Source organism: Micropterus salmoides, unplaced genomic scaffold (assembly GCF_014851395.1).
Source record: "Micropterus salmoides isolate LMB-PRFRI ecotype aquatic unplaced genomic scaffold, ASM1485139v1 Ms_hic_scaffold_11, whole genome shotgun sequence".
Classification (NCBI taxonomy): Eukaryota; Metazoa; Chordata; class Actinopteri; order Centrarchiformes; family Centrarchidae; genus Micropterus; species Micropterus salmoides.
Window position 1 is genome coordinate 9,629,828 of NW_024040152.1, and position 21,608 is coordinate 9,651,435.

Sequence of the window (21,608 nt, forward strand, 5' to 3'; positions counted from 1 at the left end):
ATAGTAATATAATAATAATAGTAGACTATTAGGTCAAGGTGAAAACACATCTCCATTTTCACCCTGAGCCAGTTCTGTAGGAAGAACAAAATAATAAACTATCACAGGGAATAAAAACATTTATAAGTTGAACACCCACTTCTAAATATTAGTGAGGATTAAAATTACACTCAAACAATGTTTTCTATCAAAGCAGTCAGGCAAGGACATTGCAAATATTCAAGGGAGACATAAAATTGCAAAGAGCAAAGAATAAATCTGACTTTAAGAGATCAAGGTGACAAGAATGAGGTGGAAGCTCTGCTGTGTGAACATAACTGACCTGTCAAATAGAACAATTTGACAGCCGCCCATTCTCCCTGCCATCTTCAAGACTGATATGCTTTTAAATGAAATATGACATTGTATCAGGATGATGCTGTTAAGCTCCTGTAAGTGTCCCTGCTTCGAGAAGTAAATAGATTTGACCTGGCTCTCTCCTTTATGAAAAGCAAATCAGTGCCTAATACAAGGTTTGCAGGAAGTGGCAATAGTGGGCCTCAAACTTGGTAGTATGTGAATTTACTTTTCTTTAGTAGTACAATAAAACAGCCGGATCAATTGCTTCTTAAAAAATGCATCTAAACCTTTCCATCTTTCTTCTATCCTCTCTCCCCTGTTAACCACCCCTCCATCCCCGTCTCTCGTCCACATTCCATCTTTCTAATCCCCTTGACTGAAGAGCAGAAGACCCAGTGGCTCCGGGCACAAAGCAGGAGGAGAGTAAATTAGAGAGGAGAGGGGGCTCGAGATGAGAGAATGAAAAGGAATAGGAGTGCCTCTCTAGCTGCAAACAGAGAGCATAGGAAGGGATGAGAGCAGCTAAGGGCAAAGACAGTTTGATGAATAAAAATGAGAATAATACCTTTAATTCAAAACCTATTTTTATTTATACATAATAATTAACTTCTATAACAAAAAAACTTTAATATCTTCAACAAGCTGCTTTAGACAAGCAAGCAAGCAGCCAAAGACAGTAAGCCCGACATGTCCTCACATCTTAAGAAGCATTTTGAAAATCTTGAGTGACTCAAAAGACTGACGTCTGTTTCACATCCTCACATCTTTTGAGACAGTCCATCTCTTGTAATATTAAAACCCAGACATGAATACAACACAAACTCAGATTTATCCAAATTTAACAACACACAGGAATCCATCACTTTACCACTCATGACATTTAATAAAATAAAAAGGAGAAAAACAAACAGTCCCCCAGGATTCATTTTCATTTCTAAAACTGAGCTGTCCTGATTTTTTTTGCATTTGTTGGCTGCAGTCTTCAATAGCTGACACCTTTCACCTGACTTTGGGCTGGTCTCATCATGGTCTTCCCGCTTACGCAACTTAAGAGTCTTATCAGTGCCGCTGGCCGTCAGGACAGGGTGATAACTCATTTCTAGACAGAGCCTGAGGTAGCCAAGGAGAGCAGCAGCAAACTGCAGCACAGGAACTGAGATATTCAAAGTCCTGAATCAGAGAGCATGTGCTTTGCTCATAAAGCCAATGTCACTGAGCAGCACAAAGGCGATGAAGATGACTTTCTGACCAAGGTCGAACCAACAAATAAAAAGCTAATAATAAATCAAAACCTAATACTAACATTAACCTCAACAGTGTCCATTAAATTTTTTTCCAGCTAGGCAAAAAGGTAAGAACATCTGTGGTGAAAACATCTGAGGGTCGTAGACATTTCATGAATAGAAAGTATAAAGTCAATTTAAAGGCATTAAAGGACTATAAGTGGTTCATAGCTTTTATGTGAGTGAAGGGGAGGGAAGATAAAAAAAAGTCAACGTGTGTCTATGGCTTTCCCCATTTCTTGTTGGTCAGGATATGAAATGAGTGCATCTGTGCATAAACTCTGTTATTCAGGGGACGACAGAGTGGGGTTGATAGGGCAACATCTTTTGTCGCTCATTGATTGCGTAAATCCATGTGGGTTTTACGAAGTTCAGATTGCTGTTCTCCATCAGCGCCTGTAATAAGAGTGAGAGTGAAAGTGCATTACAAATGGACAGATAGAAGAGGTATAAAGCCTTTGAAAAACTGAAAGCTTGGATTATATAACTAAAACTGCTAATTCAGATTCTAACAAGGCCCTCAAATGGCTGAAAAAATTTAAAACAGTCTCAAAAGGCACTTGGTCTCAACACCACTGCATTTTCACTGTGAAGGCCATAATACTCAGATCCCCAATTTGCTTCATTGCTTTTATTTGATTATACCTTGCAAAATGATAAGCGGTTACTTCTTAAAAGAAAATGCAAGATGTCTCTGTGCAGTTAATATTTTGGTGTGACATGTTCAAAGGATATTTTTTCCCCCTCTTTGGCTTTAGAGATTGAGATTTTCAGCTGTGCACTTTGTATAAATGAGCATTATGTTTCCTGAAGCAACTAGCTTCACACAATTGTCATGCCTGTGAGAGCGAAAAGCAGGCATGTGTAGTACAATGTTTTCAAGCTTGTGTTAGACGTCATTATTTGCCCATGGCTGCCAGAGGAATGTAAAACCAAAGGGAGAAAAAAAAAAGAGGATTCAACTCACGTCTTCAAAGGAGTCGTGCCACCCTTCACTGGTCACCACAAACTGCACCTTCTCTGTCATGTATTCCTCGATCACGCTGGAGCATAGACGGTATTGTGTTTTTATACAAACATTTAACTTCAGATTTGCTTTTCGTGCTCTTTTTATCACTGAATTCCCATGACCAAAGAAATTTGTAAAGGTTTAGTTCTAGAAGTCTTTCTTACCCGTTAAAGGCAACAATGTATCGTAACAGGAGGCGCCTCTCGTTGTTAGGGAATTTACCATAGAGGAAAAAGTGCTTTCCTTTCAGGAAGTCTAAAATAAATGAGAACATGGGAAGAGAAAGGAGCAGAAGAGTGAAGTTGATGACTACACAACATGTGGGAGGAGTAAATATAGGTGCTCTATGACAAAGTGGACAAAGGAACAAAGTTCCAAAAAAAAACAGAGAAAAACTACACACACTTTTGAGGATTGTGTGTGGTGTCTCTGAAAGGCAGAAAGCCATCCAATTACTTTCTGTCAGTGTTTGCAATGTCCGATGAGGATGATAGGACTTTTCCTGTGACAGGAACAGATAAAAAAAACAAACAAAAAAAAACAAAGACAGGAGGACACGGAACAAAGAGACATACCGGGTAGCTCAGGAATGGGATGATCCTCTTCAGCCTCAGCGTCTGTGTTTTCATCTGTCGAACCCCCATATGGATCCTCCTCTTTCACCGCCTTCCCTTCTGCTGCTGTGTTCTTCTGTCTGCTCTCGTTCTCCACCCTATTGCAAGGGCAAAAGACGGACTCGATATATCTTTTATGTTTATATCTACATGTTTCCATGCCTGCCTCTCAAAAGAAGAACTAGCTTTCATTTAGGACATGTTTGTAAACCACCTGACAAAGGCCAATATTCACTCTTCTTTTAGCTTTATCTCAGTCTCAACTAATCCCTGGATTTTTAGCTTCTAGAGTTCACAACGACATTGCATGCAGTCATTTGTTGATATTGCAGCTATAAGTATAACCTTTTTAAAGACTTCCGTGAGTAAGCAGTTCATTAGTGACATTACTTCATTATGAGTAAAACCCTCTAACCTCTCCAATCCCTCTGCAATTCAGTGGTGACTTTCAAAGTGATCTTTTCTTCTTTTTTTAAATTTATTTACTACCAAAGGGCTTTCTCAGAGATCACTTAATGAACAAAAACAGGTTCAGAACAAACTTACATTATTAACTAAAGTAAAAGCGGAATTACTGATTGACAGTTTATTAGTGGAGTAACAAAAGAGCAGAGATATAGTCAACAACCATTAAAGACATGGACCAACAGACACTGATATTCCAAACAGTATCATTAACATTTTTTGCTTTGTTTACCTCTGCAGCTCGTCCTCTGTGTCTACAGCAGAGTCACCATCATCACCTCCTGTGAAATGAAGCATTTGTCAATCTGGTAAAAATTACCAAAAACTACTACTACTGACTAAAAAGGTACAATGTTTAATTTCAGGTGTACAGTGTGATACAAAAAGTCGATATTACATATTTAAGGGGGGTGGGCATTGGGTGGCACGCGCTACCTGTGAAATCTAATAGGCCACCAAAGGCGCCCCTGCATTTTCCTAAACTATGATTGGCTATTTCCATCCATGTTGCTAAGCTGGTAAGGGGATATACAGCTGAACCTCACGGCCCGCCCTACTCTGCTTCTGATCAGCTAGTAGTCCTTAACTAGGAACTGCGCATGTGCAACTCCCAAAAAAGATCTTGTAGAGACAAGATGTATCATCCCGTAGCTAAAAGTCTTCAACACAGGGTGAAAAGAGGTGCTGCAGCAATGTGCAGTATGTTTTTTGAAAATTAAACCATGTAAACCTGTCCTGGTACAACCCCTAAATAAGATTTTGAAAAATCAGCTTTCAGACATGGAAAATTAAATGAAGCAGCTGGGCAAGGAAAACCAAAGCTTCCAGAAATATTGAGTTTCCTTAAAAAGAAAGACACGATAGCCGATGATCACTTTTTAAAAGCGTTTGTTAAAAATGCTTTAAAAATAGGTTGCAACATGAAATGGTACAGAACCAATGAAAGTGCTTTGAGAAAGGTTTATTTGCATTTTTAAGTAAGAATAAACAAGCTACTGATTATAAAATGACCCCAAAACATACAGTACCAGTCAGTAACTTTAACAACTTCTTGTCACAGTTTCTATTTGGCCAAATTTTCCGTTCTCTCCCTGTGACAAAAGAGGAGAGAAGACTAAATCATGCCTGCATGTGTGGCTAATTCAGTAGGGATGATAGTACACGAGAAAATTTGATCTACAGGAGAAACATATGTGAAAGCATCATAGAATGCCTGAGAGCTGCACTGCATTATATTCTGTAATACTTTGAATTGTCACCTGCCACCTGAATTTTGTGTTTCCCTTTACATAAATATAAACATTGCCATCCTAAATTGATGTAGGAAAGGCAGAACAGGAAATGTCACCAGAATGCAGGAAATTAAGTTTTTAATGCTCAAAATTATCTGTGTGAGGATCCCCACACCCCCAACTCATATATTTCAGCTTTGATTATTTTTATAAAATACTGTTAATTTATCACATCTCGTTCTTTTGACACCAGTATAGTGCATTGCCACATCTCGTAAGCTAAGTGTATCGTCACATCCCTAATCTGAGCCCTTTATGTCCCCACTACTTTTCGACACAAAGTGACGCCCTTGCATGTTGGTATAATCCGTGTATGGTTTTTCTTTCAGTATTTTGTTTGAAAACCAAAACGGAAAAATTGAAAAACGGTAAACAAAAAAACAGACATCTGTTTTTGTTTCAGTTTTTAACCCATGACTGAAAACAAAGGAGCTGCGTTTTGTTTGATCTTTGACCGTTGTTGTATCCCTACAACTCCTTCTCACTCCCCGACTCGTGACTTATGGCATCGTCAAGGCTTATCATGTCTGTCTGTAATGCACTGGGGATCCCTGTAGCGTCATAGGTCAACACAGTGGGGGAAGCCCTGTAGCGTCAGTTTGTGACGGTAAAGGCTGGTATGATATTTAACAGAAAAGACTGCGTAAGAACGTGGTTGGTGTGAATGGAGGTTCAGAACCTGGACTTTGAACCAGGAGACCGATGTTTGTGTACAGTGTGAAACAAAAAGTCGATATTACATATTTAAGCTATTTTATTTTATATTATTATTTATTTTATTTTCTGTTAAATATAATACCTGCCTTTGCCGTCACAAACTGACGCTACAGGGCTACCCCTACTGCGTTGACCTATGATGCTACAGGGATCCCCCACTGCATTACATGCCATTTCTTTTCAAGTCACATTGCATATCAACTATGGCGAATATGATTGTAGCAGTGAGCACTATAGGCCCATTATAGCCACATAAGAAAAAAGAAACATGAGAATGTAGGCTACTTGTTTTGCAAGATTGCGTCAAGCTGGAGGAGCCACTCAAGCAAAATTCTCAAATTTCTAGATTAAGAACATCAGCATCAAAGAAGCATTTTGTTTTGGGCTGATCTGAAGCAGCTGGTTACCTGAGCGATCTAAGAAAATACCCAATTACAGGGTTCGATTTACGTGGGAGTCATCTGTGGGGGTCTCCAATTCATTTATCAACAACCATTATTTGGAATCACAAACAATGTAATTTTCATTGGAAAACCCCGACGAAGCTCAGATTATAATTTGAACCCTGCCCGAATATGCTTATCAAGGCTTTTTCTCGAGGCTACAGCCAGGGTGTGAACTACGGGGAGCTTTACTCCTCTTATTAAGACATGAGCTCCCCTGAAAACATGATTTGTAATATTTTGGGGGGTCTCTAAAATATCGACAATATGCTGTTTTTGCCATTCATTTTCTGTAGCCTATAATCATGGATCATGCGTAAATCAGTAGCGCCAGGCTTCGTCCAGCCAGAGTGCTCACAGACTGTGTGTTCCTGTAGCTGGAGGCTCTCCGCAACTCCGCACAACTTTCGAAATTCTTCCATCTCAGAAAATAAAGGTCAGGTTGAAACAGTGTAGCCTAGAGAGGCTGAACGAAAAGAAAATTACCCGAACCTTTTAATCCATGTATGATTGGTTAATATACAAGCTCGCCGAATTAACTAATAATAGCTCATGTTTGCTGTGTACCATTGGATGTACTGACCACTATCAGTGAATTAATTTTAAACTGAAGAAACCTTAAAAACCGGAGGATTCTCAAGAAAGCGTTCCTGCTCCAGTTGCTAGTGAGTTACAAACTGAACGTTGAGCCAATAGAAGCCTCCGGTACTGCAGCTATATTATATTATACTGTTTTTCAAACTAAAAACCCACTTATGTTGATGTTCAAGCTCATCTTAATTACATTTAATCAATAAATGTAAAATAAGTGTATCTGCTGCAGGTTTATCAAGTGTAACACACAGTGCTACACAAATTGGACTCATTAGGCCTAAATATCAAAATTGTTCTGTTTTGGTTTTAAAACGACTTGGTTTTTCTGATTTAGATTTGAAACTAAATAATCAAAGAACGAACCATACACGGATTCAGTATCTTTCTCTTGTTGCAGTAGACAAATGCACGTTATCTATAGAACATGTAAACTTAAAAAAAAAAGAAAGACGCATCTTACACTGCCGCTGTACATTTCTCTGACGTGACAACAGAACTGTTACTTCTTTACATTCTGTTGATTTTTTTTGTTTTAAACTCAAATTCGGGCCACATTTTAAACATTGTACCTATAATGCTAGAAAAGGCATTGCAGGTAAAATGTGTGCTATGAACAGTTTCTTGACCTCCTAGTTTACAAAATCACTGAATTTCACAAATTTCAAAGAATTTATTTTTGGTCACTGTGAAAGGAATTAAATCTCACTATTGCTTTAAATGTTCATTATGCATAGGCAGAATCCCGGTGAATCTATGTTTCTATTAAACATATCAGCAGCTCAAAAATGTAACACAATTTCCATAACCACACAATCCTGTGCTGTTGTGGGGAAAGAAAAGAAGATAAAATTAAAATGCGGTTTCCCTGTATGTGTTTATTGTGTCTCCTCACTGATGCACTTTACTGTTGGCCTCAAATTAACATAGAAATGAGAATCATGCACAAGTCCCTTCATAGTGATTACATCTACAGTCTTGTCCTTTTCACAGTGGCTTTGTCAACACATCCGTTGTTTCAGGTTCTTCATAGAGGTTCCTTTTGTCTATTGACCATGAATTTTTGAATAAACTCAAACAAAAGATTTTCAAATTATTTATCTAAATGGACAAAGGATGAAAAATGTTGATGAATTTACACACTTAGGTGTTACTCTAGATTCCACTCTAACATTAAAAATGCATTATAAAAAAGGTGCCAAATACTGAAAACACACCAGTATCATAGTGATATAATTGTTAAATATAAATGTTAAGCATTGGAGCAGATAAAATTATCCATAATACTGCTTCTATTTAAGCATATAGGGGTAAAGTGTTATCCGTTATTAGAAGAATAGAATTAGAAGATGAAATTTTAGTGTAGTATTTCTGTTTTCTGATCTGCTGCAGGCTGGGTTAAGTTTCTGTTACTTAATATGATCAGATTGTGTATAAAATCTGTTGCACAAACAAAGCAAACTTTCATTATAAAGACTACAGCTATGCTAGCAGCTTGGCTGGGTCATACTAAGACACAGTGAATATATCTATCTATCTATCTATCTATATAAATAATGAATCGAGACTGCAGCTGTGCAGCTTCTCAAGATTAAAGCGGAGCTACCGTTTGTAACACCCCCCTCGTGGCGGCGTCACCCCCCCCACCCCGGTAAGGGGATCAGCTGTGTACGTTGATAGATATTTATTAGTCCTTTTGGAAATTCAGTGCGTCATACATCAAACATCAGACCAACAACATCATCAGAGCAACAACTGCTTTACCAGCACAACCAAGTGCTATACAAGTTATACTAAGGTGCAGTTCCCCGACACCCAGTTAACTCATGACTGCGACATTACAAACCAAACTCACGGCTTAACCAGTAGAACAACAAACGCACGTGTACAGTTATAGCTGAGGATTTCGGCTTACTTTGGCTAGCCTTCAACTCAACAATCAACCGATCATGATTACAGCTAAATGCTAAAGTTGCTGTTACTGTTACCTTGTCTGTGGTCTGCTGGCAGAACACCGGGTGCTTTCTGATCAGATGCTGTTGTGCTGTTGCGGTAGCCCACATAAGTTTTGTTTTACGGTGGGTGGAGTTGTTAGCTTTTAGCTTGAAATAATCCCATACTTTGGACACTTTCTTCTTCGTCCCTCCCTATTTTCTCTCTCTTCCTCCACCTTGCAAACAGCGCCATCATAATCACGATTTGTGTCGATGCATTTTTGTAATCGAATTAATTGATTTAATTGATGAATCGTTTTAGCCCTACATCTTAGATTAGCTAATTAGCACTAAACAGTAAAAAAAGTCAAGAAGTCAGAAAGTCAATATGATCAAACTCATCAGGATTCCTTGTCTGGAGATCACAAACTTCTACACAAAATGTTATAGAAATCCATCCAGTAAGATTTAAATACTGAAAGAGAACAATGTCTCACACAGTGTAGTGAGTATGACAAGACGATTCTACTAACGGAGATCACTCTGTGGAAATACATTACATGTATAAATTATGTATGAAAGTTTGATGTGATTCACTATAGCTCAGACACTTTCAATTTCTGGGGTTTGGACTTCATGTGTTGGTACAGACTGTACCTTTGGCTATTATCTGTATACTGGCTATTATTTGTATACTGTATATTAAATTCAGGGGCGGCACGGTGGTGCAGTGGTCAGCACTGTCGCCTCACAACAAGAAGATCGTGGGTTTAAACCCCGGTTGCCCCGTCCTTTCTGTGTGGAGTTTGCATGTTCTCCCCGTGTCTGCGTGGGTTCTCTCCGGGTGCTCCGGCTTCCTCCCAAGGCTAGGCTAATTGGTGACCCTTAATTGTCCTTAGGTGTGGATGTGAGTGGTTTTCTGTCTATGTGTGGCCATGGCGACCCCCCACGACCCTGTACGCAGGATAAGCGGTTGACGATGGATGGATGGATATTAAATTAAATAAGAAAATTAAATTTATCACTTTTACAATCACTCTTTCTCTTATCCTAACAACAGTTTCTGCAGTACACACACACAAAAAAGAAAGAAGTGTAGAGTCATTCAAGGAAATGGCAATGCTGATGTTGACGGAATCTTTAACAAAACATAAGTTTTCAGTTACACTGTTCCACACCAAGACTTTCTATCAAAGTAGTTTGATCCAAACCTGGTTCATCTGCATCAGTGGAGCCAGCATACTCTACGTCTTCACTCCCCTTTTCCTGGGTCTTTTTGGGGGTCACCTGTCTCTCCTGCTTCTGTGGAGTCTGCAAGAACAGCATGGACAGAGTGTTGAAACTGACTGACTGTTACAAACTGGAGAGGATCATATTTTATGGGCTCACTTAAAAAACTAATTTACCTTTGTGTTCATTTCCTCTTCACTCTGGTCGTCCACTTCCATTTCGCTCTCAGAGCTCGACTCCGCTCCATCCATCAAATACCTAGAGGAAGACAAAAAAAAGAACTGGTGAACAAAATGTGTCAGGATGATTAAAGGCCAGAGGGAAGAACGCCTGCACAATATATCTTGCTTCCCATCAGGTTTACTTGTACAATGTTTCAAACCACTGCGGGCCTTTGTCAGGCAATAGTGTATTGAAAGCAGCTTCAGAATGAAGGTAATATTTTACACCAGACATTCAATGTCCTGATGTTTAAAACATTACCACTGCCTGTATATGAAATACTTTGACGTTGACGTTTATAGGTTGGGAGACAAGTCTAATTTTCTGCAGGGGGGAAGAACAAAAAAAAACAAAACACAAAAACTTGTATTTCAAACAATCTCCAGGAGAAGTCATAAATTAGGCTTGTTCCAAGTACTCTCCCAACAGCCTTTTCTTGTTTCAGTCACTCCCACTTGAGAGTGCTCATAAGAAGCCAAAATCATATTGAAATCATGTAGTCAAACTGAATGCTGCATTACCACTTACAAACATGTCTGTCTAGACACATACAGTATCCCACAAAAGGGAGTACACCCCTCACATTTGTTTGGTTTTTAAATCAGTTCTTGAGCAAAAATGTCAAACATCTGTTGGTGCCAACTTCTCCAATGGGGGGGATTTGGTGCTTTCTCTGTTTACATCATTGTAAATTGGTTTTCAACTGTTGGCCAGATAAAACAAGACATTAACACTGGGCTCTGGAAAACCAGGTAAGACATTTCTCACTATTTTATGGATTAAATGGAAAAATATTTTTTGTTTACATTGCAACATTAAGTGTACACTTTACGCTGTACACTTCGGGATGCAGTGATTATTGGCAGACAAGAACTTTTGGGTGATGTGTTTTTGTATGTGATTATGTCTATGTGCCGTAGGTTAATCATGGTGTGATTGTACTGATATTTTGGCTCCGGCACACAAACTACTCTGCTGTTATAATGCAACGGAGTCTCGATTTTAATAATAAGAAATGTGGTTACTAATTCAGATCCATTGTGTACTGCTTCAGTGTTTTCTGATTTCATTCCGTCTCTGGATCCTCACTGATTGGATAATGATTGGTTGGATATGCTATTCTGGGGTGCTTAGCTTACGTCACAATTTCTCTAATATATACACTACACAGTACATATGCCTGGCAGGAGCTGAATGAAGGTGTGCATTTGCCCCCAGATGCTTAGTGACAAAGTGTTTGTGTGCATGTTGGAGCAACAGTTTGAGAGTGTGAGTGTGCGTATTTGTTTGGGTACTTGTCATCATCAAAGTAAGTGGTCCCTTTAATTACCCATAGCAGATGCAGTTTTTAAATAAAGGATACATCATCAAAGCTGCACACTCCACGCGCTGCACAATAGCGGTGCTGGGCAGGGGAATGGATTATTCTGACAAGAGAGGGAGGGGGATCTTTGGCACAATCAGAAACTGACTGAGAAAAGCGAGCATGAGGGAGAATGACGACACAGTGAGCTACTCATTTAAATGCACTTTTTTTTGAGAATCTGATTTTTAAACCCACAGTGTGGTTGTGTGCCATCGCCCTTCAGCAGTATTAATTTAAAAAGCTGTCCACATTACTCTCTCTCTTAGTATGGCTCATATGCACACTGTGGCTGTTGAGAATAAACGCATCAAAATGTAACCTTGACCGCTTTAATTTCTGGATTTGAAGACTTACGTGAGCAGAATGTATTTCTGTGCGCCATAATCAGCTGATTTATTAACTGGATTGATTTAATTACTGGAGTTAACTGAATGCCAATTATTTCTTTGAAATGCCAGTCACATCAAAATAAAAAAAAACAAATTCAAACCAAAAGAAGGTATACTAATAGCAGGTCTGACTGTTCTTGTTGTGTTCTTGTAACTAGGGCTGTGGCTTGAAATTTTTTTCCATTGTTGCTAATTACTTTTTTGATTACTCGTTCATTTAGTCTATGAAATAAAATTTAAAAAAGATGGCCTCCCTGGTGACAAATTTTAATTGCTTGTTTTGTCCAACAAACAGTCCCAAACGCAAATATATTCTATTAACTCACCATAGTTAGTTAATCACTGACTTCCTGACGGACAGGAAGCAGCACGTTAAGCTGGGAAAACATGTCTCTGACTCCAGGACCCTGAGCATCGGTTCCCCTCAGGGCTGCGTTCTTTCCCCCCTTCTCTTCTCCCTGTACACCAACACCTGCACCTCCAGTCACCAGTCTGTCAAGCTCCTGAAGTTTGCGGATGACACCACCCTCATTGGGCTCATCTCAGGCGGGGATGAGTCTGCGTACAGGTGGGAGATCGACAATCTGGTGACCTGGTGCAGCCAGAACAGTCTGGAGCTCAACGCTCTGAAGACAGTGGAGATGGTCATGGACTTCAGAAAGAGCACAGCCCCACCCTCCCCCATCATCCTGTGTGACTCTCCAGTCACCACTGTGGACTCCTTCCACTTCCTGGGCACCATCATCTCCCAGGACCTCAAGTGGGAGCTGAACACCACCTCCATCATCAAGAAGGCCCAGCAGAGGATGTATTTCCTGCGGCAGCTGAAGAAGTTCAGCCTGCCAAAGACAATGATGGTGCACTTCTACACCGCCATCATTGAGTCCATCCTCACCTCCTCCATCACCATCTGGTACGCTGCTGCCACTGCCAGGGACAAGGGCTCTGCGGAGCCAATCTGTGATAAGGGCAAGCTGCAGCGCATCATTTGCTCTGCAGAGAAGGTGATTGGCTGCAATCTTTCTTCTCTTCAGGACCTGTATGCCTCCAGGACTCTGAGGCATGCAGGAAAGATTGCAGCTGACCCCTCCCACCCTGGACACAAACTGTTTCAGACTCTCCCCTCTGGCAGGAGGCTGCGGTCCATCAGGACCAAAACCTCTCGCCACAAGAACAGTTTCTTTCTGATGGCAGTGGGCTTCCTCAACAAGGCTCGGGTCCCCACTGTCAGTGACTCTCATGCCCCCCTCCCCAAACTCACACACACTCATACACTCTCCTGACCCCACACTTTACAACAACGCTCAACTGTGCTTTATGCTCATGTTGCCGTTGTATTATAGTAGTATTGTATGTTTTTATATTTTTGTATACTTGTAAATTTTTTCTGACCTCCTTACTTTTTATATTTATATTACTATTTATGTTATGTGTACTGTAAGCACCAATTCATACCAAGGCAAATTCCTCGTATGTGAAAATGTACCTGGCAATAAACCCGATTCTGATTCTGATAATGAGACCAAAAAGTTAAGCAGCAAATCCTCACATTTCAGAAGGTGGAATAAGCAAATGTTTGGTATTTTGCACTAAAAATCATTAAAGATTGCATCCATTATAAAAGTTGCCCATTAATATTCTGTCAATCTGTCACTGAATGCTGTCATGTATTTTTAATTTAACCAAGCCTTCTTATTAACAAGAAAATCAGTTCTAGTCCATTAAAATGATTTACATACAGCATGTGAGCTAGTAGCAATTAAAAGGACAGCTACAAGCAGGTAAACTATGCATTGGCACATTTGGGCCATACATAATAGGTAGCAGCTGTGTGATATCGAATAAATTATAAAGCTGATGAGAAATTTGAATGAAGATACACAGAAGATACATAGTCATTCATCTTCAAGATAAGCAGCCTGTAATTACTCTCCAATCGCCACGGTAAGAAGAAAAAACAACTTTAAAGCTCCCTATCACATGCCCAGCATTGAGTATTGCAACTGTAACTTCAATGGCCCAGTCCTGCTTAAACAAAGTTACATTGATCAGACAGATGAAGGCAGAATTATCACAGTATCCATCAAACTTTCCTTAAGTACTTATATTATCTATCTACTTTCTATTAAAGCTGAAAGAGTTAAATTACCTCACACCTTGCCTTGGATTTTATCAGACCTAACAAATAGTGAAAACACAAACAAAAGAGGGTTGACAATTAGTAAAGTTGACTGGAAATTATTTGAATGCCGCATATTGCTTTTGTCTCTTCATTAATTTTTTCCATACGCATTATGATTTCTTTAGGGTATAAACAGTTAAAATAATTTTTAAATGCACAGAACAAAATAGTGATGGACTGCATCTCTTTTACATTTGGGTCTTAGAAGCCTCCAGCACCGCCTCTCTGCCTGTTAGCATAGTATGCTATGGCCTGTCGTTGTCTCTACCTCTATTTGACTAGTCAAAAGGCGCTCTATGCGTCTTAGAGCTGCAAAGACTAGTCACTTAATAGATTAGTCAACTGAAAGAGCATTAATCAGCATGTATTTTGCTAATCGATTAATCCTGCAAGTCGTTTTTTCTAGCTAAAATGCCATTTGATGGAACCATTTTCTCAAATGTGAGAATATGTTGTTTTTCTTGGCATTATAGCAAATCTAATGATGTCACTTTGGGCACTACAAAACCGCGACGGGCAACTTTCATATTTTGACAGATAATGTGAGTTCTACTACCTATTGCTGACCCTACATTTACATTGTCTGAACACAGCAGAAGCCTGAGACTTACGAGTGCAGTAACCTTGGACAATCTAGCAGTGTGGTAGCCTGTTTGGAAACAAGTTTAGTACTATTCCAGTAAATCTGGACCTTCCTTTGCACAAGATGAGTATTCTGCTCTACATTATTCAGTAGGCACAGATTCATGTGGAGCGATGACAGAAGACCTTGATGTTGCAAAAGCTCCCCCTGTAATGAAGCATATAATTAGAGAGCTGCGAAACTGGCTGGGTTGAATTTGTGATCACAGCAGGGATCAGCTGCTCAAGGTTGCAATGTTCTTTGTAGCGCGTGGGCATCACTGCTGTGAGGGGTGTATTTCTGGATACTTCAAGGTGAGCGCTGGTCCCGTACTTTACTATATAGAGGTACAGATGTGGCTTAAGAGAAAGTATTTAATCAGATGTGGATTAATACACTGGACACATGCTCCACACTAAACCCAGGCTGTTACCCTGCGTAAGTGTCCTTTACACTGAATCCCATCCAGCTGTTCCTGAGGCCAAGCTTGAGCCCAGGCCTTTCTACAGGCCTGAATTTCCACACACAGCATTACAGTTTGACCTTTCCATTATCAGTATAAAACCATCTGTTTTTACTTGCTTGTTTTATAGTTCAGTCTCTCTTACCGTTTATAGGAGATCTTCTGTTTCCTCTTATGACAGTCCATTACCCATTCCTTACGTACGATGATGCCCCCCGCTGATTTCACCTGGCTGTACTTGGGGGTATTAGCGAAGGCACAGCTGGAGATTGATGGGCCAAAAGAGACGCAAATAGACACAAATATGGTCATTAAAGAGAAGCTGACAAGGGTAATAGTCTGCTCTGACAGGAGAAAACAAGATGCAATCAAACTGAATTACTGAGAGTGCACAGGGCTGTTACACAATCCTGTAATCTGTTTAGAAAAATTAACCACAGATTTTTAAAAAAGTGATGCAATTAAGAGAGCATCACTTGAAAAGCAATTTTGCACTATATGAAAGAAAGCTGATTTAGCCATTTATAAAAATGATTTTCTATTATCATCTATATTATATAGAGGTCCCACAACTTAAACTCCATTATACTTCAGCCATGTTACCACAATGGGCAAATTTCAGCAAGGAAATTTGGGATTATGTTTTATGTTATGTTACGTACAACTGAGAAGGAATCAGTTTAATCTACTATGATATCATTCACATTCTGTTAATCTGTCTTTAATCTTATCGTCTGCCAACATTCTGCAAATTCTCCATGTTTTGATCTTTTGGCTTATCTGCATCTCTTTTGCATTTGCTCCCCATTTATCTCTTCACTTTCCCTTTATGGAGGCATATTTCTGAGTTGTCCTTGCCACCAGATGACTTATTGTAAACTGCATTGTCCTTCACAGCAAATACATTTCTATTAGGTGGGACATATAAAAATCACATTTTGCTGAAGTTGATGTGTTTTTCTGGGAAAAACGTCAAAAAACAAAATAAAGAATGAAGTACACAGAATCAACAACACTGTCAATAAAATTAAATTTTTTACATGCATCTAAACACAATCAAGTCCATCAGACTATGGTGTGTGGACTTCTTAACTACTACAGGTATTTTAAACAAACTCTACTGTTCATTTGAAATATATGTTATAATTGAAAATATACAATTTATGCTGTCACGCACTAAACACAGCTTTAGTGCACTATTTTCACATACTTATACTACTCACTGCCTCCTGCTTGATACTTACATGAGGTGTGTGCAGTCAGGTGTCCAGTCTGGTCGGTATTTGGCTCCCATGTCCAGAGCCTTTTCCCTAAGCTCCCCTCTGAACGGGTTTTGGAAGCCGCTGAGGACAAACACCACCCCCTCCATGATCCGGTTCAATGGGACCTGCTGCATGCTCTGGGATTTAGCTTTCTGATGTTTGGGTTTAGGTTCGGGTTTGGACTGGCTCTCCCGCTTCTTGTCAACAGACTTCTGTGCTGGGGAAGCTGAGGAGACAATTGATAAAGTCAAGGAAGTTTTCCATGTTAAAAAAAAAAATTGGAATGCCAAGCTTCCGACAAAGTGTTACCTCTTGCAGTGCTGGGACTTGCTGTGCTGGGCTTGTGTTTCGGAGTGGCAGCTTTGTTCTCAGGTGAGACGGCTGGGCTTAATTTCTTGGAGGGTGGGGGGCCAGAGGCAGACTGTCGCTCTTTGCTAAACTCAAATTTTCTTTTCGCTGGTGGCTAATGGGAAACAATTCATGTAAGTAATTATTAAAACTTCTCAGAATAAAAAAAAAAAATGTGCCCCTGTATGTCAGGCGCATTTCATTTAATGACAGAAGGTAATTTCACAAAACAAATTGCACATATAATCAATCTTACTCAAGTGTAACAAGCAATATTTTCTATTTGTTAGGGTTGAGCCACCTGGATTAAAATGTCCTTTCAGAATGCAAAAACTATGATTCTGCAAATATGTAGGTTATTGACATTAGAAAAAGGTTGAGAAACAATTACAGCAGAAAATTGGAACTAGAACTGCAATCATTGGGATATCTTTTTAAACTACTAGACGACATGTATTTGTGCAGCACACCCAAACAGATATTTTCATGTTAATGTATTTCTTTCCAAAGTCTAAGCGACTCGCGGCTAATATTGTTATTCCCCCCATGTGAGCAGAAGTGCAGTGACGCATTTTTATCTGAACCAGGCAATGTAACATTTCAAGCTGTCAAGTTGATGAAAGCTCCAATTGAGCCACTGCATATGTAACATTTCCATTCAATGACCCTTTTTTATGCAGACATGTATAAATGCATTTTTCATATAGATCCTGGGATTTTTAGTTTGTGGTGAAGTGAGTACAGAAAACCCTTCATGAAAATGTATAAACAAATCTATTTTCAACCTGTGTAAAACACTGTGTGCAACAACTGACTGTTTTGGGCAAAAGAGCTGTTCAATATGTCACACAATTGGTTTACTAAAAGAAATCCATTACTCTAGAAACAATTACAGAAGTAAATACTGATAGTGAGACTATTATTTGAAAGTTTCAATTGAGCTGATGTCAAAAACTGTGATGCTAATGTGAAGAAAGGGGAGTAAAGACAAAAACAAACAACTTTATTAAAGTTTATTTTCTGATCTGATTTGACTACATTTATTAGGTCAAATACTATTTGGTTCTAAATCAAATTAAATAAATTTCCCAGACATGATGTGGTAGTTAAAACTCCTTATAGATCCCATACTACAACAAGCTTTATTGCCTCAGTTTCCTCTTCTCTACGGACCTCTCAGCTTTCCTGTTGTCTCAGCAAAGCCCAAAACAAATGCTCATAGAGGAAAAGCGGTTTGATGGCTATCCTTCAAAGAAGAAAATGATGACGATGTTTAATACCTGAGGTGAGGCAGAGCTGGCGGAGGAAGCTTGGCCTGTCGAGTGGGAGCTGCCACCAGCCTGCAGGGCAGCAGCAGCATAACTTAGCTTCTGACTCTGAGGAGACACTAAAAAGAGAAAAGTGCAGATGGCTGGTGAGAGAACAAAGTAGCTGTACATAAACATATTACAACAACATGAAATAATATAATTGGTCTTCAGTAGCTGGTAAATTTGAATTAATGAATCTACCCTTGAGTGAGTACTGGACTTTGTTGCATTGTCCCGATTGAAGAAGAGACTGCCGGGCTGAAGGCTGGGCCCGGATGAAGGAGACTCCTCCTTCACCTTGAACTGTCCCAGCTTTGTCAGTTTCTGAGAGGAGAGAAGAAAGAGAAGTTTAATGCCAAATGAGAACATGATGGGACTGAGTGAAGTTCATTTTATCTTAATGGCTCAGGGTGGGCGGCCATCTGCCTTGACCGGTTGGGGGACAGAGAGAGGGAGGGGGGAGGTGAGAGAGGGGAGGGAAGCAGCCTACACAATATACACACAGAGGTACAGACAGTAAAGGTAATGTTGCTATAGACTTAATTAATACTAGTACAGATATTTATAGTACTGTTTATGACAATAAGTGTAATGTTAATGATACTAATAACAATAATAACGATAGGACTAGTAACAATAATTGCAGCAGAGGGTGTCGAGCAGGAACAGGTGACTCGCAACCACAGATCCAACTCCTCAGCTCCAGAGCCAGAAACACCTGGTTCTCATGGCCTCAAGTGAAAAGATTTAAAGACAAACAAAATATATAGGCACCGTACAGTTCTGAGAACAAGACATGGCACTTACTGGAGGGGTTGCTGAAGGAGGATCATTTTTGTCAGGCGGGGAATGAAACTTAACAAAGGCCAGTCCGTATGCTATGTTCTACAAAGTAAACACACAAAATCACCTTACATTTTATTTCACAAGTGGCAATAAATATATATGCTGTCTGTTAATTTACTAAACACAACATCAGCATCTACTGTTGCAGCTTCAGTACAAGTAGATCCTTATTGTGCCATGTGTGTAAAGCAAATCCTGCTGCTACTATATGGTGACAGTGTGTGAAAATATTTCTACACGCACATGTTTTACTTTTGGATTCTGTCGACTGAAGAGTGAGATGGATATATTAGATTGCACAACATGTGCAGTGTTTTCTATTTTACATGACTGGACCCTTACCTTGCTGTATGGTTGGCTACACACAATTTTCACTCTGTCCCACTTCTCCTGTGCTGTGCTCTTCTGCAGCTGGTGGGGCCCAAAGAAACGCACCCGGCTCATGTTGGTGCCGTTACGGCTCTCCGTGGGGGACATGAAGGAAGACGTAACCAAAAGAACCTAAAGCCGGGAGAGAAAGATTGACGTGAAAAAATATGAACCCCAATATTTATGATTTAATTACCAATTACGATAACTAGGTCTTAAAATACTTTAAACTTGGTTTGGTTTGTGAGAATACCTCATAGTCCTGGTCTCTGACAGCTGAAGAGTTCCCCACCAACACCTCAATGAAAGCTGACCCTTCATTTCCAATATCAATGCTGTGCACCTGCTCCTCCTTCTCAAACTGAGAGAAAAGTAAACCAGCACAGGTTAACAGAGCTTTCACAAGAAACACCAAAGTCAAAATAAGTAATAGTATTTTACAAGTCTCGTTTTAACATGTTTATGCCAAGGAAATACACATAGGCACAGAATAACTGCTCCTTACTGATACAATACTTAGCAATATAAACTCTCTTGCTTTACAGTTAGGATAAAAGGATAAAATACAATGTAGTGAAGTTGCAAATCCTGTGTAGAATAGTTTTTAAATTAAGATTTAGAGTGATATTGCTTTTGTATTCTTTAAAAGCTGAAGAGCAGAAATGAGTTGGTTATACAAACGACCATCAGACAGAGGTCTAACATCTAAAATGTAACCAACAAACTATTCTAAAGTGCCTTAAGCATATTCTGTAAAATCTTAGATGTTGTTGTCTCACAGACTTCATTAAAAGCCTTGCAGTAATACCATTTTGAATGAGCCGGAGACGGGCAACTGACGTCTGCCAAATCCCTAAACAATAAAGAGAACTGCAACGGTTTCCAAGATAATCTGTGGTCAAAAAAAGGAATCATAGCCAGATTTCTATGTAAGATGAGGAAGGTATGCAGACTGAGGGGTTTCCCACAAGGACACAAATATATCAACAAAGAGAAGTGGGAGTGGAAGTCAACATTTGAAATTGTTGGTAAACCACAAAAATACGTTATGTTTGCAAATTAATTCTCAAGGAAAAGAAGGCATGACTGAATCATTTGGATAACAACAACAGATTAAACCGGGGGTGCGGGGGGCACCTGCCTACCTGCAGAATGACTGATGTCTGCTTCTCCCCGGGTCTTGCTGCTTTCCATTTTCTGTAGGTGTCAGAGCTCAGCAGGTTGTCTGCCTTGTGAGTCTGTTTGCATTACGACAGCAAGTGATTAGAAGGAAGGTTCACATTTGGCTAAATGCTTGAAAAATATACATCTACATCTGACATCTTGCATGCTGTCAAGAGATGAAGGAGAGGAGAACATGACTTTATAAACATTTTACAAATGCAAAGTGACAAATGAACTTACAGTGTCCTCGGTGCTGCAAGACACGACGTGCTTGAGCTTGATTTCTGGCATGTTGTTGTTGATTTTCACAGGTTAAAGTCAGATTAATTAGCCAGTGTGAAGAAAATAAACCATCCGGGCGCTTGCCTTGCCACTATGCGCTACCGTAGCCGATTAATAAAACATAAACTACACAAAGTGTCCTTATGGTAGCAGTAAATTCAGCCTCGAAAAGTAAAGTAAATCTACTTTGTTGTTAGTCAGCGTCAGACAGACTGCTGGCTAACGTGATAGCATGCTAGCAAACAATAGGCAGTATGAACTTTTCCTGATTAGCCTGGTAATTTTAATACACCTTAACGGCTGTTACGCATGAATCTTTGAAACTGTTATATACTTGACACATAGCCGCTTAATTTGATATTGCATGAAATATCACATAACACATAATTAAGCTTTTAATTTTAAGTTAAATGTGCGTAGAAGCGAACTCATATTCCCACCAAAAGCCTGACGTGTGTCGTGCTATGACGCAATTTCCGACTAAGCACGTTTCCATCCAATGAAAGCTTTCTTGTCTTCTTCTGCAATTAAATAACCGCATCACTAGAGTTGTATCGCCACCAATCCTTCAGGAGGTATACTGTCAATCCTGGACGTGAGACCTATTTGTTTTATAATAGAAAATCAATTGGAATACCAAGGCGTTTAAAGACATGGTTAAAATGGATTACCAGAATTGTAAATAAAAAAGTCATTACTCTTATTTGTTTTCAGTTTTGGTTCAGGCATTATTGCAATAAGCCAAATAAGAAAGCTGTATAGAAACCCTCGGCCAGTGTACATAAAAAGTGCTCCATGTGCTTTGATGTGATACTGTATGTGCACACAAAACTGACTTCTTCCAAACGTCTACTTTCCTCAACATT

General features: G+C 39.5%; 1 protein-coding gene across 1 annotated transcript; it reads right to left on the reverse strand.

Moving 5' to 3' along the window:
* Positions 1-905: 905 nt before the first annotated feature.
* xrcc1 (X-ray repair complementing defective repair in Chinese hamster cells 1) lies at positions 906-21,212 on the reverse strand. Its single transcript, XM_038710808.1, is given in 18 exon segments — positions 906-2,018; positions 2,590-2,665; positions 2,796-2,886; positions 3,207-3,343; positions 3,943-3,991; positions 9,899-9,998; positions 10,094-10,175; positions 15,307-15,423; positions 16,406-16,649; positions 16,733-16,886; positions 18,052-18,158; positions 18,283-18,294; positions 18,297-18,405; positions 18,889-18,966; positions 19,270-19,428; positions 19,550-19,657; positions 20,442-20,534; positions 20,701-21,212. Coding segments are annotated over 18 exon segments (1,875 nt in total). The 5' UTR covers positions 20,752-21,212; the 3' UTR covers positions 906-1,910.
* Between the last annotated feature and the right edge of the window lie 396 nt (positions 21,213-21,608).